Raw genomic sequence first — 19,608 nt, 5'->3', positions numbered from 1 at the left:
GGGTGGATCACAAGGTCAGGAGATCGAGACCATCCTGGCTTACACGGTGAAACCCTGTCTTTACTAAAAATACAAAAAATTAGCAGGGCGTGGTGGCGGGTGCCTGTAGTCCCAGCTATTTGGGAGGCTGAGGCAGGAGAATGGTGTGAACCTGGGAGGCGGAGCTTGCAGTGAGCTGAGATCATGCTATTGCACTCCAGCCTGGGTGACAGAGTGAGACTCTATCTCAAAAAAAAAAAAAAAAAAAAGAGAGAAATCCCTAAAACCTAATTAAACTTACATGTAGAAATCCTTAAAAAAAATTAGCAAATGAAATCCAACAATGTATAAAAAAGAATTATACAGCATAACCCAGTGGAATTTATTCCAGGTATGCAAGGCTGATTCAACATTTGAAAATCAACCTATAGAACCTGCTACATCAATGAGCTAATAAAGAAGAATCCTGTTATCACAGCAATTGGTTAAGAAAACACATTTAACAAAATCTAACACCTATTCATGATAAAAACTCAACAAATTAGGAATAGAGAGGAATTATCTTAACTTAATACAGAGTGTCTAGAAAAAACCCTACAGCTTACATTATACTCAATGGTTGAAAGACCAAACACCTTTTCCCAAGACCCAGAACAAGGCAAGAATATCCGCTCTCATACTCTCATTCAGCGTAGTTCTGGAAGTTCCAGACACTGCAGTAAAGCATGAAAAACAAAGAAAAGGCAAACAAGTTGGAAAGAAAAAAATAAAACTGTCCCTATCTGTAAATGACATGTTTGTCTACATAGAAGATCCTAAGAAATCTATTAAGAAGAAAGAAAAGTCCAAAAACCTCCTAGAACCAATCAATGAGCTCAACAAAATTTCAGAAATTCAAGGCCAGCACATTTCTATATTGGAAATATAAAATTCTATAATGGCTCACATTTCTATATTCTAACAATGAACATGCAAAAACCAAAATTAAAAATGCAATGGCGTATACACAATCACTCCAAAGAGGATGAAATACTTGGATACACAGTTAATAAAATTTGTACAGGATTTGTGTGATGAAAATTAAACAATGCTGGTGAAAAAAATCCAGACAGACCTAAATCAGTGGAAAGATACGCTGCATTCCTGGATTGGAAGACGCATATAGTAAGGATGCCAGTTCTCTCCAGATTGTTCTATAGGTTTAATGCAATTTCTATCTCAACATAGTTTTTTATTTTCGTTTTTTGCAGGCATAGACAAGTTTATTCTAACATTTATATGGAAAGATAACTAAAACAATTATGAAAAAGAAGACTGAAGGGGTGTAATCACTCTACCCTATATAAGGCTTACTCTATAGCTACAGTAATCAAGCCGGTATGGCACTGGCAGAGTGATAAACATATAGACCAATGTAACAGAGAACCCAAAAAATAGACCCAATTACTGTATGACCCAGTAATTCCACTCTTGGATATTTATCCTGGATAAATGAAAACTTACCTTTACACAAAAATCTGTACATGAATGTTCATAATGGCTTTATTTGTAATAGCAGGAAACAATCCAGATATCCTTCAACAGGTGAATGGGTAAACAAACTGTGGTACATCCATACCATGGACTACTACTCAGCAATAAAAATAAACTATTCATACAGGCAACAACTTAGATGAATCTCCAGGGAATTATGCTGAGTGAGAAGAGCATAATTATTATCCCTATTATATGCTGTATGCTTCTATTTATATGATATTCATCAAATGACAGAATTTTAGAAATGGAAACAGACTGGTGGTTGCCAGAATTTTGCTATGGATGGAGGAAAGGGGAAAGCGGGGTAGATATTGTTACAAAATAACAGCATGAGGGATACTTATGGTGTTGAAACTGTTCAGTATCATGAATGTGGTGGTGGATACATAAAACTGTAAGTGTGATAAAATTGTCTTACAGGCATACACACACAAATTAGTACAAGTAATGCTAGAGATATCTGAGTGAAATCAGTGGTTTGTATCAATGCCCATATCCTAGTTGTGTTATTGTACTGTAGTTTTACAAAATGTTACCATTAGAGGAAATGAAATCTCTGAAATTATTTACTACAGCTGCATGTGAATCTACAACTATCTCAATAAAAATTTCAATTTACAAAAAGCTATTTTAGATATCAAAAAAGATAATATTGAACCTCAATATTAGGATAATTGCAAAGCTTGTTGTATTGTTTGTTGTGGGAAATGTAATTAACTCAGAGAATAACACCCATTCAATGACTCACTAAAAAAAAGTAATTATACAAACAGATTGAAAACGGATAGAAAAAAGCTATATGAGGCAAACACTAACCAAAATAAAAAAGTGTGTAGCAGGCCAGGCATGGTGGTGCATGCCTGTAATCCCAGCATTTTGGGAGGCCAAGGTGGGCAGATCGCTTGAGCTCAGGAGTTTGAGACCAGTCTGGGCAACATGATGAAACCATGTCCCTACAAAAAATAAAAAAATTAGCCAGAGTGGTGGTGCATGCCTGTGGTCCCAGCTACTTGGGAGGGTGAGGTGGGAGGATGGCTTGAACCCAGGAGGCAGAAGTTGCAGTGAGCTGAGATCGTGCCACTGCACTCCAGCCTGGGTGACAGAGCCAGACTTTGACTCAGATAAAAAAATGTGTAGCAATATTTATATCAGACAAAACAATCATTATTATGAATGAATATTATTATAAAAAGGATTACTAATGATAAAAGAAAAATTTATCTGGAATTAACAATTCTAAACTTGTCTTACTTAATCAACATAGTCTTGAACAATCTAGAGCAAAAATTAAGGAGAGAGAAAATAACAATTCATAATCTTAGTTCTGGAGGTTTTGCTTAAAGCACCTTTCTTAGTAACTGATACACTAAGAAGCCAAAAATCTGTGTAAGCAGAATATTTGAACAATATATGAAACCCATCAATTAGACATCACATATTATTGTAAGAAAACATGGAACATTTATAAAAATCAGTCTTGTATTAGCTTACTAAGGAAGGCCTAAATACCAAAGAATCAATACTTTAGAGCAAGGACCAGCCATCTATGATCAGTAGGCCAAATCCAACCTCCTGTTTTGCAAATAAAGTTTTATTGGCACACAGCCATATCCATTTATTGACATATTATCTATGGCTGCTTTCACACTTCAATGGCAGAGTTAAGTAATTGTAACAAAGAATATATGACCCACAAAGCTTAAAATATTTACTATATGGCCTTTTATAGAAAAATTGCTGACCTCTGCCATGAAGAATAGGTTATTAGAACACAGTGCAGTGTTAGAAATCAATAATACACACACAGACAAATTTTTAGAAATTAAAACCCATACTTTGAAATAATTCAGAGGTCAAAGAAGAAAGTCTAAATGGAACTTAAAGAATGTATCAAGGGGCCGGGTGCGGTGGCTCAAGCCTGTAATCCCAGCACTTTGGGAGGCCGAGACGGGTGGATCATGAGGTCAGGAGATCGAGACCATCCTGGCTAACACGGTGAAACCCCGTCTCTGCTAAAAAAAAATACAAAAAACTAGCCGGGCGAGGTGGCGGGTGCCTGTAGTCCCAGCTACTCGGGAGGCTGAGGCAGGAGAATGGCGTGAACCCGGGAGGCAGAGCTTGCAGTGAGCTGAGATCTGGCCACTGCACTCCAGCCTGGGTGACAGAGCAAGACTCCGTCTCAAAAAAAAAAAAAAAAAAAAAAAAGTATCAATATCTAACATTGAAAATGTACATTTCAAAATATGAGACACAGGAAAAGAAGACATCAGAGAGAAATTTAGCCCTGAAAATGTTAATATTTATAAGAAAGATTTAAAATTAATGTGCCAAGTATTCAACTCAAGAAGCTAGAAAAGGATTGCCAATTGATTTTGGACAAGAGCGCCAGACAATTCCATGGAGAAAAACTAGTCTTTTCTACAAATGGCCCTAGAACAGTTAGATGTTTACATACTAAAGAGTGAAGTTGGAGCCCTACCTCACACCATATACAAATATTAACTAAAAATGCATCAAAGACCTAGATATAAGAGTTAAAACTATAGAATTCTTAGAATAAAACATATGTATAAATCTTTGTGATCTTGAATTAGGCTATAGTTTCTTAGATATGACACCAAAAGCACAAGCAACATAAGAAGATCATAGATACATTGGACTTCATTAAAAACAGCTGTGCTTCAAAGGACACTATTATAAAATTGCAAAGACAACCTACAGAATGGAAGAAAGATTTGGAAATTATGTATCTGACTAGAGCCTGGTATCCAGAATATATAAAGACTAATTATAACACAACAATAAAAGACAACCCAATTAAGAAATGAATAAATAATTTGAATAGATATTTCTCTGAAGAAGATATACAAATGACCGCCAAGTACATGGAAGAGATGTTCAACATCATTAGTCATTGGGGAAATGAAAATCAAAACCAAAATGAGATTCCGCTTCACACCATTAGGATGACAATAATAAAAAAGATTGACAATCACAAGTGTTGATGAGGATGTGGAGACATTGGAACCCTAGTGTATTGCTGGTGGGAATGTAAAATGGTGCCACTGCTTTGAAAAACAGTCTGGTAGTTTCTCAAAAGATTCAATATAGAGTTACCATATGACCCAGCAATTCCACCCCAGACATGTACCGAAGAGAAATGAAAAAACTATGTCCACAAAAATGTGTACATGAATGTTCATAGAAGCACTATTCCTAACAGCCAAAAAGTAGAAATAACCTAAATGTCCACCCAACTGAAGAACAGATAAACAAACTGTGGTATGGGCATACAATGGAATATTACTCAGCCATAAAATGAAGAACTGATTCATACTACAACATGGGTGATCCTTGAAAACATGCCAAGTGAAAGAAGCCAGACACAAAAGGCCACATGTGGTGTGATTCCATCTCTAGGAAATGTCCAGAATAGGCAAATTCATAGAAACAAAGTTGATTACTGGTTGCCAAGGACTCGGGGAAGGGAGAAATAGGGAGTGACTGTTAATGGGTACATAGTTTCTCTTTGGAGTGATGAAAATACTGTAGAATTAGATAATGGTGGTGGTTTCACAACTTTGTGAAAATACTAAAAGTCACTGAATGGTATACTTTAAAAGGGTAAATATGGTGTGTGAATTCTATCTCAATTTTTTTAAATAAAAGAGAAAAGAAGCTAGAAATGAAACGTCAGGATAAAACAAATGAAAATAGAAGGAAGTAATAAAGTAAATAACATTAATGTAATAAAGAAAAGTGAAAAGAATTAATCAGGCGCGGTGGCTCATGCCTGTAATCCCAGCACTTTGGGAGGCCTAGGTGGGCGGATCACTTGAGGTCAGGAGTTCGAGACCAGCCTGGCCAACATGGTGAAACCCCATCTCTAGTAAAATACAAAAATTAGCCGGACATGGTGGCATGTGCCTATAATACCAGCTACTCAGGAGGCTGAGGCAGGAGAATCACTTAAACCCAGGAGGTGGAGGTTGCAGTGAGCTGAGATTGCGCCACTGCAACCGAGGTGATAGAGTGAGACTCTGTCTCAAAAAATAAATATATAAATAAACAAAAACAAAGAAAAGAGTCGGCAAAAACAAAACCTGATTTTTAGGAGAAAAAGTATAAAAACTAGAGCGAAAATGCTCCAAATTATAATAATGAGGGATTCTAAGCAAGCCAACTGAAAACAAAATTTTAAATTATCTGACTGGTGAATGAAATGCATGCAGATTCAGTGACTGGTGTCCATGGGTTTCAGCATTCTGTTCCACCCACCTACCTCTGCCATTGGGGGAGGCCTAACGTGTGGACTCAGAACCTTCCATCGAACCTCCTTGTGTTTCCCACACTACTATCTTAAGGGTCCAGATGCCAAAAGTTGGGAGTTTTATGAGGGTCTGCTTTTTCCAGGGTTTTTCTTACAAATAATTTTTCCAGTGTCACAATCTGATCCACTCTCCTTGTTGTACTGGCCAAATTATTTCAAAATATGCAACACTGACCATTTTGGATCAAGGCAAGGGATTGACTCAGTTTGTTCCCCAAATGCTTGTGGCTCTGAGCAGAAAGTCCACCCCAACCTCAGCCCCACCCAAAGAGCTGTGAGGTATCCCCACCCATTTGATTCTGTGGCCCCATGTGACCTCTTTCAAGGCCTCAGACAAGCCAAACCCACTCCCATCATAGCCCTGTATGTTTATTACATGTACTCTTCCCCCATCTGGAAAACTACCACCCAGGGCTTCCAAACCCTGAACTGATGAAATAGCCCCTTTAGAACATGTTTTAACACCCCCTTTTTGGAATCGTGGATAATACAACCTCAGCCATAATTCACAGGAGGAATCAAAGGGCAAAGTCAATAGTAACCCAACTGTCTTGCAGATGGCCAGGAGAATACCACACTCCTGCACAGCCCTGGGACCTCGCATGCCACAGTTGAAACCTTCTCTCCCCGGGTCCGAAGAGCCACAACCTCAAGGACAGAGAGGATATGGCCTGGCGGAGTCATCCCCTACGTCATTGGAGGGAACTTCACTGGTCAGTAGCCACAGACAAGGCCTGCTTTGGGTCAGGGTGCTTTGTCACCCTGGGTTGAGACAGTCCTTCTAGGAAGGACCTGGGTGGGATGGAGCAGATGTTCAGGACCACAGCAGACCTACAGATGGTGTCCCCCTCTTGCCAGCAAGGCCTGGCCCACCAGTCCTGGGGAAATTGCAATCTCTGTTGGGGCTATGTCCTCAAAGTTGGTTACCTTGCTCCCGATGCTTCGTGTGGGGAGTGACCTGGAAGGACCTTGAAGGATAAGCGGGGTTTGCATAATGACTGTTTGAGGACAAGCCCTCCACAGAGAAGAAAGTCCATGAGCAACTGCACGTGATTGGCTTCCCTGTCCTCTGCCTGGATGAGCGTCCTGGACTCAGAGGTCCCCTGCCACCACCCACAAGCAGTGTTCCACTCAGTGACCAAAGCGACCAGTGGACATGGCATGACTCCCTGGGTCCAAATCTCAGCTCCAGTACTTGCCAGCAAAATGCCCTGGGGAAATTAGCCTCTCTGTGCCTCAGTTCCCTCTTCTGTAAATGGGGATGATAATATCTTCTATCCCATCTGGTTGTTTTGAGAATCAGATGGATTACTGTAGATAAAGCACTTAGAGTGGTGCCTGGCAGACAGTAATGAGTAAGTATCTGATATTAGTATTCCCTTTAAAATATGTGAATCATTCGCGGCTTCCTGTTGCCACTAGAATGAAATTCCTGACCACGGACCTGTAAGGCCCTCCCTCGAGTACCCCGCCATCCCTCTCCTGCCTGGCCTTTGACCCTCTCTCCCCTTCTCCCATCCTTCATCCCTATGCTCTGGCCTCACCAGCCATGTGCCTATCCCAAGACGTGCCCACCTCATAGGCCCCTGCGCACTCACACTTCAACTTGCCTTCTGTCTCCCTTGGATGCCCTTTCCCCAGGTCTTTGCATGGCTGTCTTCTTATCATTTGAGTCTTATGTCAAGGGACACTTCACAGGAAGGCCTTCCGCCCTGCCCCCGTCAGCACCTCCCTGTCCCCAGACCCTGCTTTATAACCTTGGCAGCACTTACCATGACCTGAGCTCACTTTACTTCTATTTCTGTTTCATTTATTTTTGTCTCTGCCTCAGCTCTGTGGGAGCAGCAGTCTTTTTCTGTCTCATTTCCGCTTCCGTATCTCCAACACGGAGACCAGGGCCCGGCACATCCTAGGCAGGTAGTAAATCTGCCCACTGCATACCTGCGGCCAATGTCAGTGCAATGCCTGAGTGACAAGCCACACTGAGAGACTTTCCCAGGCTCTCAGTGTCACTTACAAGTCCTTTCCCTCCCTGTGGCTCTGTGACCTCTACTCAGAGGTGGCTGATGAAGGCAGATTCCCTGAGGATTTGCCAAAGCCACTGAGAACTGCTGATGAGTAAGTTAGGGAACAGTGAAGACCTCAGCAGCAGGGCAGCGGAATTCCTGCAGTTCCCTTTTGCTCCCACAGCATTAACCCACGGCTTCCTAGTGCCAGGTGCTTAACTAGGGATTGGTGATAAAAAAGATGACTAAGATTTCATCCTGCCCTCAAGGAGGTCTGTTCTCACAGCAGAGAGAGGTGAGTGCCTAAAGAAAAAAAAATAGAAACGATAAACAGCTACAAACTTTTGTTCCTTGGTATCCTAACTGTGTTCTTTCAGATCTGGTGTGCTTTTCTGACCAAAGATTTATATTCCTTTCATCAAAGTGAACTAATGTTATATGAAAGAATTTTGTTGACACAAGTATTTCATGTTATTAGGTAATTAGTAGGGTTGCTATTTTTGGTAAGTGATTGAGCTATAAACAATTTGAGCCAAAAATGTCAAGATGTCAGAAAAGAAATGCACAGCTAAGTTATTCTATTTTTTGTTGTTGTTTGTTTTTTCTTGCTTTCTTTTATTTTTTTTGAGACAGGGTCTTGCTCTGTTGCCCAGGCTGCAGTGCAGTGGCATGATCATGCCTCAGTGCAGCCTTAACCTTTCGGGCTCAAGTGATCCTCCCACCTCAGCCTCCTGAGTAGCTGAGACTACAGGCATGTGCCACCAAGCCCAGCTAATTTTTTTTTTCTTAATTGTTTGTAGAGACAGGGTTTCACCACGTTGCCCAGGCTGGTCTCAAACTCCTGAGCTTAAGGGATCCACCTGCCTTGGCCTCCCAAAGTGCTGGGATTACAGGCATGAATCACCATGCCCAGCTGTTATTCTTTATTCTATGTGAATGTTTTTAGGGACAACAATGTGATACCATCCCCGCATCCTGTAGGAATGATGGGAGCCTCCCCGAGTGCTGTTGCACTAGTCCATTTGTGTTGCTCTAAAGGAATACCTGAGGCTGGGTAGTTTCTAAGGAAAAGAAGTTTGTTTTGGCTTACGGCTCTGCCGGCTATCTGAGAAGCATGGTGGCAGCATCTGCTCCTGGTGAGGCCTCAGGAAGCTTGCAATCATGGTGGAAGGCAACAGGAAGCCAGAACATCACATGGTGGGAGGGAGGAAGAGAGAGGTGGGGGAGGTGCCACACACTTTTAAACAACCAAGTCTCACATGAACTCAGAGCGAGAGTTCACTCACCAAGGGGATGGTGCTAAAGCCCTTCTTGAGGGATCCACCCCCATGACCCAAACATCTCCCACCAGGCCCACTCCAACACTGGGAATTATGTTTCAAAATGAGATTTGAAGGGGACAAACATCCAAGTGATGTCAGCTGTTTTGTTTTGCTTGTAATTTTTGTTTTTGTTTTGCATTGAGGGCCCTGGAGAACTCATACCTCCCACTCCCACCATCCTTCATACTTCCCAGACAACTGTTTTTTCCTAGATCCTTCTCATTGCTTCTAGGAAAATTTAAACAGTCTTCCTTCTAGATTTTGAAAAGAACTGACTGACTATATGTAACTGTCAGCCTGGAGTTTTACTATTTAGCAAATTTCCACTCAAGGAAATACCAAGACAGGTTCAGAAAAAGTATGAAATTCACCTATTTTCAAAGGCCTGGAAGAAAAATTAGGCTCAAGGATTCCCCACAAGACACTGAAACTCTGTGCAAAAACACACAGATGTATATGCAAATAGAATTTTTAGAGTGCATAGGAGCACTCTCCTAAAATTCTAAAAGAAAATGAGGGGGTGAAGTACAGTGCTGGTAAGCTGGAGTTGACTCCCCCCTACTTCAAAAGCCTGCAGTTTCCAAATGGAAAAACCTGGATAAGGTTTTGTAAATGTTTGGAAAATACTTTCAATACAAAGGAAAATTTGGGAAGCCCAGGATATTTTGAAAATCTATTTTTACCCTCCCTTCCAATCCACAAACTCCTACTCTCTAGGTTTTGGCAACTGAGAAAAGTTATGTTGTGTTTTTAGCAAGGGAAATCCTGATTCCTGGAAATTCCTGGAATATTTCTATTCTGGGTCACCAGAACAAGGTTTTTTTTTGTTTGTTTGTTTGTTTTTCTTTTTTTTTGAAAATATTTAATTGACAAATAAAAATTGTATATATTCAAGGTATACAACATGAAGATTTGATGTATTATGTCTTGATCACCATAATCAAATTAATTAACACATCCATCACCACTCAAGCTTACACTGGAGGGCTGGTGAGGACACAAAATCTGTTCTTTTATCAAATTTCAAGTAAACGATACAGTATTATTAACAATCTTTTTTTTTTTTTAATTGTTGGAACATCCTTTGTTTTAACTCAGCATGCTTTAAAGCAGCTAAAGAGGCTGGGTGCCGTGGCTCACGCCTGTAATCCCAACACTTTGGGAGGCCAAGGCTGGCGGATCACCTGAGGTCAGGAGTCGAGACCAGCCTGACCAACATGGTGAAACCCCGTCTCTACTAAAAATACAAAATTAGCCGGATGTGGTGGCGCATGTCTGTAATCCCAGCCACTCGGGAGGCTGAGGCAGGAGAATCGCTTGAACCTGGGAGGTGGAAGTTGCAGTGAGCCGAGATCGCGCCATTGCACTCCAGCCTGGGCAACAAAGGTAAAACTCCGTCTCAAAAAAAAAAAAAAAAAAAAAAAAGCATCTAAAGAAAGTATGGACCCACCATTGAAGTTGAGTGCTTGCCCTGTTGTTTCAGGGAGCCAGAGGGCCATTTTTAAGCAGGCCATGAGACACTGGGAGAAGCACACCTGTGTGACCTTCATAGAAAGGACCGACGAGGAAAGCTTTATTGTATTCAGTTACAGAACCTGTGGGTAAGTAAGCAAAAGCGAGGCCGCCTCTGCAGAATCAGTCGGATGGCTCATGAGTCTTGAGTTTTCTCTGTAGACCTAAGTATTTCCAATGAGCTGTTATTTAGAGGAGTCCAGGGTTTGCTAGAAACTTTCTGCCCTTGGTAAAATTACAATCCAGTGGCAAAGCTGGTGGGTCAAGAGGAAGATTCCAGGAGACTCCATGAAGACCAGGGGTCCTGCCACTAGGAGAGCAACAGAAGGAACTGGTGGTGTGTCACATGAAGACTTAAGGCAGTGGTTCTTAACCTCTTGGGTTTGGTGTCCCCATTTAGAATCTGATGAACCGGTGGGCTTTCCTTCTTCAAGAATAGATAAATATGTATGTAAAATTTTGCATTTAATTTGAGGGACTCTACAGATTTACAGACTTCCTTCAGAAAACAATATATAATAAAATGACTGGCTTATGACTAAAGTTATCTGTTATGTCAATAAATATGTGTGATATACTTTCCTACTGAAAGAAAAAGGTTCTCATGTTGGATCAAAAACCCAAACCTGGCCGGGAGTGGTGGCTCACGCCTGTAATCTCAGCAGTTTGGGAGGCTGAGGCAGGCGGATCACCTGAGGTTGGGAGTTCCAGACCAGCCTGGTGGTCCAGACCATGGTGAAACCCCGTCTCTACTAAAAATACAAAATTAGCCAGGTGTGGTGGCACATGCCTGTAATCCCAGCTACTTGGGAGGCTGAGGCAGGAGAATCACTCGGGGCTGGGAGGCAGAGGTTGCAGTGAGCCGAGATCCTGCCATTGCACTTCAGCTTGGGCAACAAGAGCAAAACTCCATCTCAGAACAAAACAAAACAAAACAAAACAAAAAAACAAAACCAAACCCAACTACATGTTCTATACATAAGATGATTACTGAAGAAAACAACCTAGAGAGGTTTAAAAGTAAAAGGAAAGAAGCCATACAGGTAAATGCTAACAAAGAGAAAGCTGGGATCACAATTTTAGTTGTTGACTAGGTTTTCACTGTTTTGTTTTTGTTTTTAAAGTCAGAAAATGTTAAACAAAACCAAAGCCGAGACACTTTATAATGAGAAAGGGTATAAGCGACGGTGAGAATATAACTGTCATAAATCTTTATGCACCAAATAGCATAGCATCAAGAGTCATAAAACGAGCCCCAGGGAATTCAAGGGGAAATTGACAGAAATGCTCAGTAGCACCAGACTTAATTCATTTCTGTCAACCCAAGTAAGTCAGTGTCACGTTGACCAAAAAATAAGTAGAGATTCACAGAATCTCTAAAATAAACTGAAAAATACAGTTACTAGAGTTGATTCTACAGGTCTATCAGATTCTATAACCTCATAACACATTTTTTTAAATGGCCCATCTATTAAGCATTAAGAACATCTTAACGAATTCTAAAAGGCAGAAATAGCACCAAGATATTTTCTGATTGCAAAGCAGTGAAACTGGACATAATATAATAACAAAAATAGAATAAACATTAGCTGGTGAGTTAAAAGTCCCCCCATGCTTCCCTTTTTATAGCTCTTAGATCATAAAAACAGCAAGATTAAAATTGCAGAATGTCTAGATAATGAAAGTCCTGTGGTTCAAAAATAAAAGAGATATAGCTAAAGCTATGTCCAGACAAAAACCCACAGACTTAAATATCCACATCACCCATTGACAATAGTGACAATGAAGTATTCAATTTAAGGAAGCTAGCAAAAATAATACTTACAACCCACCACCATCACCACAACAAAATAAACTTTAGGAGAGTACAAGGAAACAGACAAGGTGAAATATTATAGGGCTAACAAATTCAAGAGTAAATTATTCGAATAAACAAACAAGCAGAAAACAGTAGACAAACCACTTGTTAGTTTAACTGAGACAAAATATGACCATACAGAAATAGATAGTGTTAGAAGTGAAAATGGGAGAAACAGCCACAAATTCAGCAGAATCACAAAGGAGTAAGTAGTTTGCAAAACTGTAGGGCAAGGAGTGTAAAATGTGGATAATGTGAAAGTCTTCAAGGTAAATATAAAGTACTGGTACAGACCAAGAACTTTGAATGAAGTTGAAGAACGAAGGGAAAAAGCCATCTCCCACAAAGCACCAGACCCAGAGTTTCACAAGTGAATCCTTTCAAAACTTTAAAAACAGATTATTCTGGTATACTTAAACTTTTTAGAGCATGTAGAAAGAAGAATACTTTCAAATTACTTTTGAGGAACTGTTATGACATTACTACCTTGAAATGAAAAGGATGGCACCAAATAAATGAGAAAGAAAGGAAAACATGATAAAAAAGATAAGAAAGAAAAAATTATAGACTCATCTCACATGTGAATAGCCATGCAAAATCCTAAATAAAATGTTAGCACATAGAATTCAGCAGCAGAAGAAAAGAAGAGGAGGCTGCCAAATACATTTATCTAGGGAATACAAGATTAGTTCAACATTAGAAAATCTATTCTCAAGTTTCATTGGTCAAAGAAGAGAAGCTATATTCATATCTCAATAGATGCTAAAAGGCACCTGTACAATACAGCATGCAGTTTTTATTTTAAAAAAGTAACCAAGGTAGCACAGAAATAGATGTCAAGGATAGGTTCTTGCATTACAAATATATATATATACACACACACAAATATACATTTATATAAATAACTTCCAACCAAAAGCCAGTATCATGTTTATCAATGATACTTCTAGAAGCATTTAATTTTAGTTAAAATCAGGAACCAGTTTAAGATGTTTAGGGATACCACAATTATTTAGCATTGTTTTGGAAATACTAATTAATATAAATTAGACAAGAGAAAGAAAGAAACACTGTGAATATTGGCAGGAACAAAGAGGCAATGTTTGCACTGACGGGAGATAACGTGATTGTGTGCCTAGAAACCCCAGAATATCAGTTGAAAAGCTGTTAGAAACACAAGGAGACTCTATTAAGTGACCACAAAATTAATTAATTAACAAAACTAGGTGACTGATTTTCTTTATACATGAAATAGTTTGATACACTTTTATCATGGGAAAAAAATCACAACTTTAATAGAAACATAATAGATACTATATCTAAGACTAAACATAAATGTGCCAGACCTATAGGAAGAAAATGCTAACACTCCCAGGAACCTAAGAAAAAAAAGTAAAAATAGAAAGCATATTGCTTCCTGGTATAGGAATACTCAACATAGTAAAGATGTCAGAACTCCCTAAAATAAGCTGTAAATTCATGCCTTTCTGATTTAAACACCAACATTTATATATATATGTACATGTGTATGTATGCATACATATTTTTAGAGCTTGAACAAATGATACTAGAGTTTATCTGGAGGAACAACCATGTGGAAATAACTAGAGAGAGAGAGAGAAACAGAGAGAGGGAGAGAGAGAGAGAGAGAGAGAAAACAGTAATGACAGAGGTAGCTATCTAATGGTCTAACCAAACATGCAGAATATTAAAATGCAAAGGGAAGATAATAACAAAACAGTTTGGAACTTAAGGGAAAAATAGATAAAAAAAGGGTCCAAAATGAATATACCTATACACAAATTTGGGTAAGAGTTTAAATGAGTGAGAGAAAGTCAATAGTGATATTTGAATATTGGGATAATTTAGATAGCTCTCTGTGAAAAAAAGAAAAAAAGCTGGACTCCTACCTCACTTCTTATACCAAAAACTATTCTAGCTAGATCAAAGATGTAAGTATTGAAGAAAAAGAAATGGAAGAAAGAAAGAAAAAATCCAAAAGAGTATAAGAAGGAAACAAGAGTAATTTTATTTATAATCTTGAAATATGGATGACCTTTCTAAGCAGCACATAAGAAAATGAAGACATTTTATAATACTAACATTAAAAACGTTTGTAATGCAAAAAGAAAACAAAACAATACATAAACAAAAACAAAGTCAAATGAGAACGTACAAAGTGAGCAAAATACTTGCAACACTCTTGACTAGTTTCTCTAATTTACAAAGGGTTCTTAAATATCAATCTTAAAAAAATGGACAACCCGAAAGAAAACAGGGGTAAGAGGTGCTCACATAGTTCACAGAAAAAAAAAGAGTCACATAAAATATGTGAAAAACCATCCAGCCTCAATGCAGTGAAATCCCATTTTTTACCTATCCAATTGGCAAAAATAGTTGGATAAAACCAGTGTTGGCCAGGATAAGGGAAATAGGACTTAAATATTTTTTAAGCTTCTGTGAGTAAACAGTAGGTGTATATATTTTTTGGGTACCCGAGATGTTTTGATACAGGCATGCAATGTGAAATAATCACATCATGGAGAATGGGGTATCCCTCCCCTCCAGCATTTATCCTTTGTGTTACAAACAATCCAGGTACACTCTTTTAGTTATTTTTAAATGTACAATTAAGTTATTATTGACTATAGTCACCCTGTTTTTTGGTCAAATAGTGTATCTTATTCATGCTTTCTTTTTTTTTTTTTTTCACCCATTACCATCTCCACCTTCCCCACCAGTCCCCTACTACCCTTCCAGCCTCCCATAACCATCCTTCTAGTCTCTATCTGCATGAGTTCAATTGTTTTAATGTTTAACTCCCACAAATAAGTGAGAACATATGATGTTTGTCTTTCTGTGCCTGGCTTATTTTAATTAACATAATGATCTTCAGTTCCATTCCTGTTGTTGCAAATGACAGGATCTCATTCTTTTTTATGGCTGAATAGTACTTCATTGTGTACTTGTACATATTTTCTGTGCGTACACATTTTCTTTATCCATTCATCTGCTGATGGACACCTAGGTTGCTTCCAAATCTTAGCTATCATGAACAGTGCTGCAACAAACATGAGAGTGCAGATAGCTCTTCAATAGACTGATTTCCTTTCTTTCAGGTAAAGAGAAAGGGGCTTTTAATATCTTCTTAGTGAGTATATAAACAGACAACATTTTGGGAGTTCAATTTGACAGTATCTGTCAAAATTTCAAATGCACATATCCTTTTATCCATGAATCCCATTGGTAGAAATGTACTTTACCATTTCTTTGTTTCATTTGTTGTTGTTTTTGTTTGTTTTGCTTGTCATCCTCTCCCCCGAGGCCTTGTTAAAATAGCAAAAACTGGAGTTACAGCCCAGATGTACATTAATGGAAGACTGATGAAATAAATTTTAGTATTACAAAAATGTATATAAATATTATTTGAAAAAAAATGATTGTGCCCGGAAGGGAGTCATCTCTAAGCCTCCTCTGATAATGACCCCAAGTTGCATGCATTATAGACACTCACCTGCCTCCTTCCCCTGACTCCTCCTTTTCATTAAAAATGGCCCAGCAGGGACTCCAGCACCTTGTGGGTGGAGGGTGGAGTATGGTATACACTTTATGTCAGGCAGAGACCATGTCTTTCGTCAGCTTTTCAAGAAGATTCATAACCACAAAAAGGTTAAGAACCATTTTTGGAGGGAATTTCTGCATTGGGTCATTGGGTGGGAAGTCGGACACTGAAATTCTGTTTCTTTTCTTTTCTTTTGAGACAGTGTTAAGCTCTTGTTTCCTAGGCTGGAGTGCAGTGGCGTGATCTTGGCTCACTGCAACCTCTGCCTCCTGGGTTCAAGCAATTCTCCTGCCTCAACCTCCCAAGTAGCTGGGACGACAGGCACACACCACCACACCTGGCTAATTTTTGTATTTTCAATAGAGACAGGGTTTCACCATGTTGGCCAGGCAGGTCTCAAACTCCTGACCTCAGGTGATCCTCCCACCTCAGCCTCCCAAAGTTCTGGGATTACAGGCGTAAGCCACTGCACCCAGCCTGAAATTCTGTTTCTTTTACATGCACACACACGCACACATACAGAGTGGGAGGGGGGACTTGCCTCTTGCTCTAAATGTCTTCTGACCTGCTGACCTGGGTATTCCCGCAATTGTCCAGCTGTTGCTCCTATGTTGGGCGCCGAGGAGGAGGCCCACAGGCCATATCCATTGGGAAGAACTGTGACAAGTTTGGCATTGTGGCTCACGAGCTGGGCCATGTGGTTGGGTTTTGGCATGAACACACCCGGCCAGACAGAGACCAACATGTCACCATCATCAGGGAAAACATCCAGCCAGGTAAGGAGGCCTGTGTGGAGTCTGGAAGGCACTGGTCGAGAAGGTGGCAACCTCAGGGACAGGAAGGGGGGTAAGGAGAGGACTCGCTGGGAGCTGAGCAATGCTAATTGCTGAGTATGGAGCAATGACTGTTGTGCAGGCCCTTCTCACCAGTATGACCACTGTCCATCTGTGGCTTCCTGGGAGGTCATCTGCCATAGCTTGGAGGTTGGAGCAGAAGCAAAATTATTTTCTATGTTTTATAGGATAATGAAATCTAACTCTGTTTCCTGAAAGGAACACAGTCAACCAGAACACTGTTGCAGCATCAGAGCTGATAAGCAACAACAACAAAAAAGAGTTCTCCTGGCTGCTTTTATGAGTTATTTTTGCTGACTTAGGCAACATGTTTTCTGAAACTGAAATACGATTAGGACATGAACACATGTAAAAACAGTGTTTCTGCCTAGAAACATCCTGCCCCAAGGCAGATAAAGTGTCTAGAATTAAAAAAAAAAAACTTTCTTATGTCAAATAATTTTATATGGAAGTTAATATTAAGCATGAAAGTAACTAGTTGAAGAATATGATCGCCTTACAAATACTTTAGAGAATCTGAATTGTGAGCTATTTAGGATTGAACTTAACTCTCTGATTCATTTTCTTTTGTTTCTTCAAATTGCAAGATCAGGTTTTTGTTTGATTATTTGTTTTGTTTTTTGTTTGTTTGTTTGTTTTTTTGAGACAGAATCTCGCTCTTGCTGCCCAGGCTGGAGTGCAGTGGTGTGATCTTGGCTCACTGCAACTTCCACCTCCCAGGTTCAAACGATTCTCCTGCCTCAGCCTCCTGAGTAGCTGGGATTACAGGTGCCTGCCACCATGCCTAGCTAATTTTTGTACTTTTAGTAGAGACGGGATTTCGCTATGTTGGCCAGGCTGGTCTCGAACACCTGACCTCAGGTGATCCACCCACCTCAGCCTCCCAAAGTGCTGGGATTACAGGCGTGAGCCACGGCACCTGGCCCAGAGCTTTTTATTTTTATTTTTTATTTTTTTGCGGGGGCAAGTGAGTTGATAACTAATCTGTCTGCAAACTTACTTTAAGAGGTTTGAGTGGCATTTGGGGATAGGTCTCGGGTGGTGGAGTTGGGAGAACACAGGGCTTGCTGGAAGTTTCAAATTTCTAATTATTCGAAACAACAAGAACCACTACAAGCCCTGTTATTTGACTGATTGGGCCAAGAGAGCCCTGGGAAGTTGCTATGGGCCCTCCTTCTGCTTCCTCTGCCTCCTTTCAGGTGCCTGACTTGGTTTTCCAAGGCCTTAACACAGTGTTGTGTCACAGGTCAGGAGTATAATTTCTTAAAAATGGAAGCTGGGGAAGTGAGCTCTCTGGGAGAGACATACGACTTTGACAGCATCATGCACTACGCCCGGAACACCTTCTCAAGGTCGGAATCTATGCTTATGCCTCATCTGTGTTTCACTGTGCCTGCCGCAGGCTTGGGTCGGATTCCTGGAGGTCTGCGGAGAGTGGGTCTCTGCATGCTTCTAGCACGGCTGGCCTGTCTGTCCTTGAAACACAGTGGCCTCTGGGCTGCAGTGAAATATAATCTAATCAGGTTCCCGTTAATAAGATTGAATCCCATTGTGAAGCTGACATTCCATCATGCCCTAATGTCACAAGCAGCAAACTGGAAAGGGAAATTATCGAGAGGTTGGCTGGGATAATAACTTAGAGGCTCTGTGTCAAATTTCCAGTGGGTGGGGGGAGTCTTTTGTAGAAGCATGGTGGTGCTCACCAGTTCTCCTAGTAGAGGTTTGGTTTATTGGAAACTAGGCAGTGTCAGGGCTGGGAGGGCTGTAAATCATCGATTCATTTTAGAGGTGAAGACAATGAGGCTCCAGCCGGCTCTCAGATGCACAGGTAACTGAGGACTGGAGTGAGAGCAAGGACCCAGGTTCCCACCTGCAGGTCACAGATGATGGAAGCTGCTGTATTCAAGTAGGGCTGGGCCGTTTATTTATGGCTGCCATGGGCAGGGTCTGTTCTGATGAGCTGTTCTGATGTGCTGTGCCTAGCAGACATGAAAGATTTTCAGTATTGTCCTTGCTTCTAGACCCTGTAAGTGCTTTGTGTGCAGAAGTTTTTCCCTACTTGTCCCAGTTTTGTAGGTCTTTCTACCCTTGAGTTAAAGGAGGCACAGAAAACAAATACTTTCTCTCTTGGTGCTTTCTCTTCAGTCTCCTGCTAAAACCAGTTGTTTGCTTGTTTATTTATTTATTTCCCCCCAAAAGATCTGTGGTAACTTCCAATATACACATGGGATAACAAAGATAAATAACAGGTGAGAAAACTGGGGGAAAGGAGAAGGAAAAAAATAAGGCTAGAAAGCTAAGTTGAGGCCCAGAATAAGTTTAGTGCTCAGAGCATATGCTGTGAGGTCATGTACACTTAGTTAGAGTTGACAGCAAATCCTGCCCTGTGCTTCCTAGCAGTCACAGCAAAGAGGGAAATAATCCATTCCATGAGTCTCCATGTCCATAAAGATTTGCTCAGAAAACATATGGCTCTTGGGAGTGAAAGGGAAACTGTTTGCAAAGGGCTCCATGGCTCTTGGGTAAGGCTGCCAAAAGCATCCTGTTGATGAGTTTGTTGTTAGGACTATGGGAGAAATCATCTAAATCTCAGCATCCCCTCATGTCCCTCCGTTAGCTCTGGGAGCCCGTTGGTTCTCCTTCACGTGG

At 40.3% G+C, this 19,608-nt stretch overlaps 2 protein-coding genes across 4 annotated transcripts in view; both read left to right on the top strand.

The window, feature by feature from the left end:
• Positions 1-19,608, top strand: part of OPALIN (oligodendrocytic myelin paranodal and inner loop protein) — a 237,139-nt gene that overhangs the window by 144,379 nt on the left and 73,152 nt on the right. The window lies entirely within an intron of this gene.
• The window catches only part of TLL2 (tolloid like 2), a 148,288-nt gene that overhangs the window by 76,805 nt on the left and 51,875 nt on the right, over positions 1-19,608 (top strand). For 2 of the 3 annotated variants that reach the window (XM_015147839.3, XM_028826714.2), the window contains 4 exons: positions 6,403-6,558; positions 10,657-10,774; positions 16,703-16,881; positions 18,206-18,311. In XM_015147839.3, coding sequence (XP_015003325.2) covers positions 6,403-6,558; positions 10,657-10,774; positions 16,703-16,881; positions 18,206-18,311 — 559 coding nt within the window. Of the gene's footprint in view, positions 1-6,402; positions 6,559-7,731; positions 8,147-10,656; positions 10,775-16,702; positions 16,882-18,205; positions 18,312-19,608 lie in introns of those variants that run through there. The other variant, XM_015147840.3, reaches the window with a different exon arrangement.

This window comes from Macaca mulatta, chromosome 9 (genome assembly GCF_049350105.2).
Source record: "Macaca mulatta isolate MMU2019108-1 chromosome 9, T2T-MMU8v2.0, whole genome shotgun sequence".
Classification (NCBI taxonomy): Eukaryota; Metazoa; Chordata; class Mammalia; order Primates; family Cercopithecidae; genus Macaca; species Macaca mulatta.
This window is presented reverse-complemented; position numbering and strand designations above follow the sequence as displayed.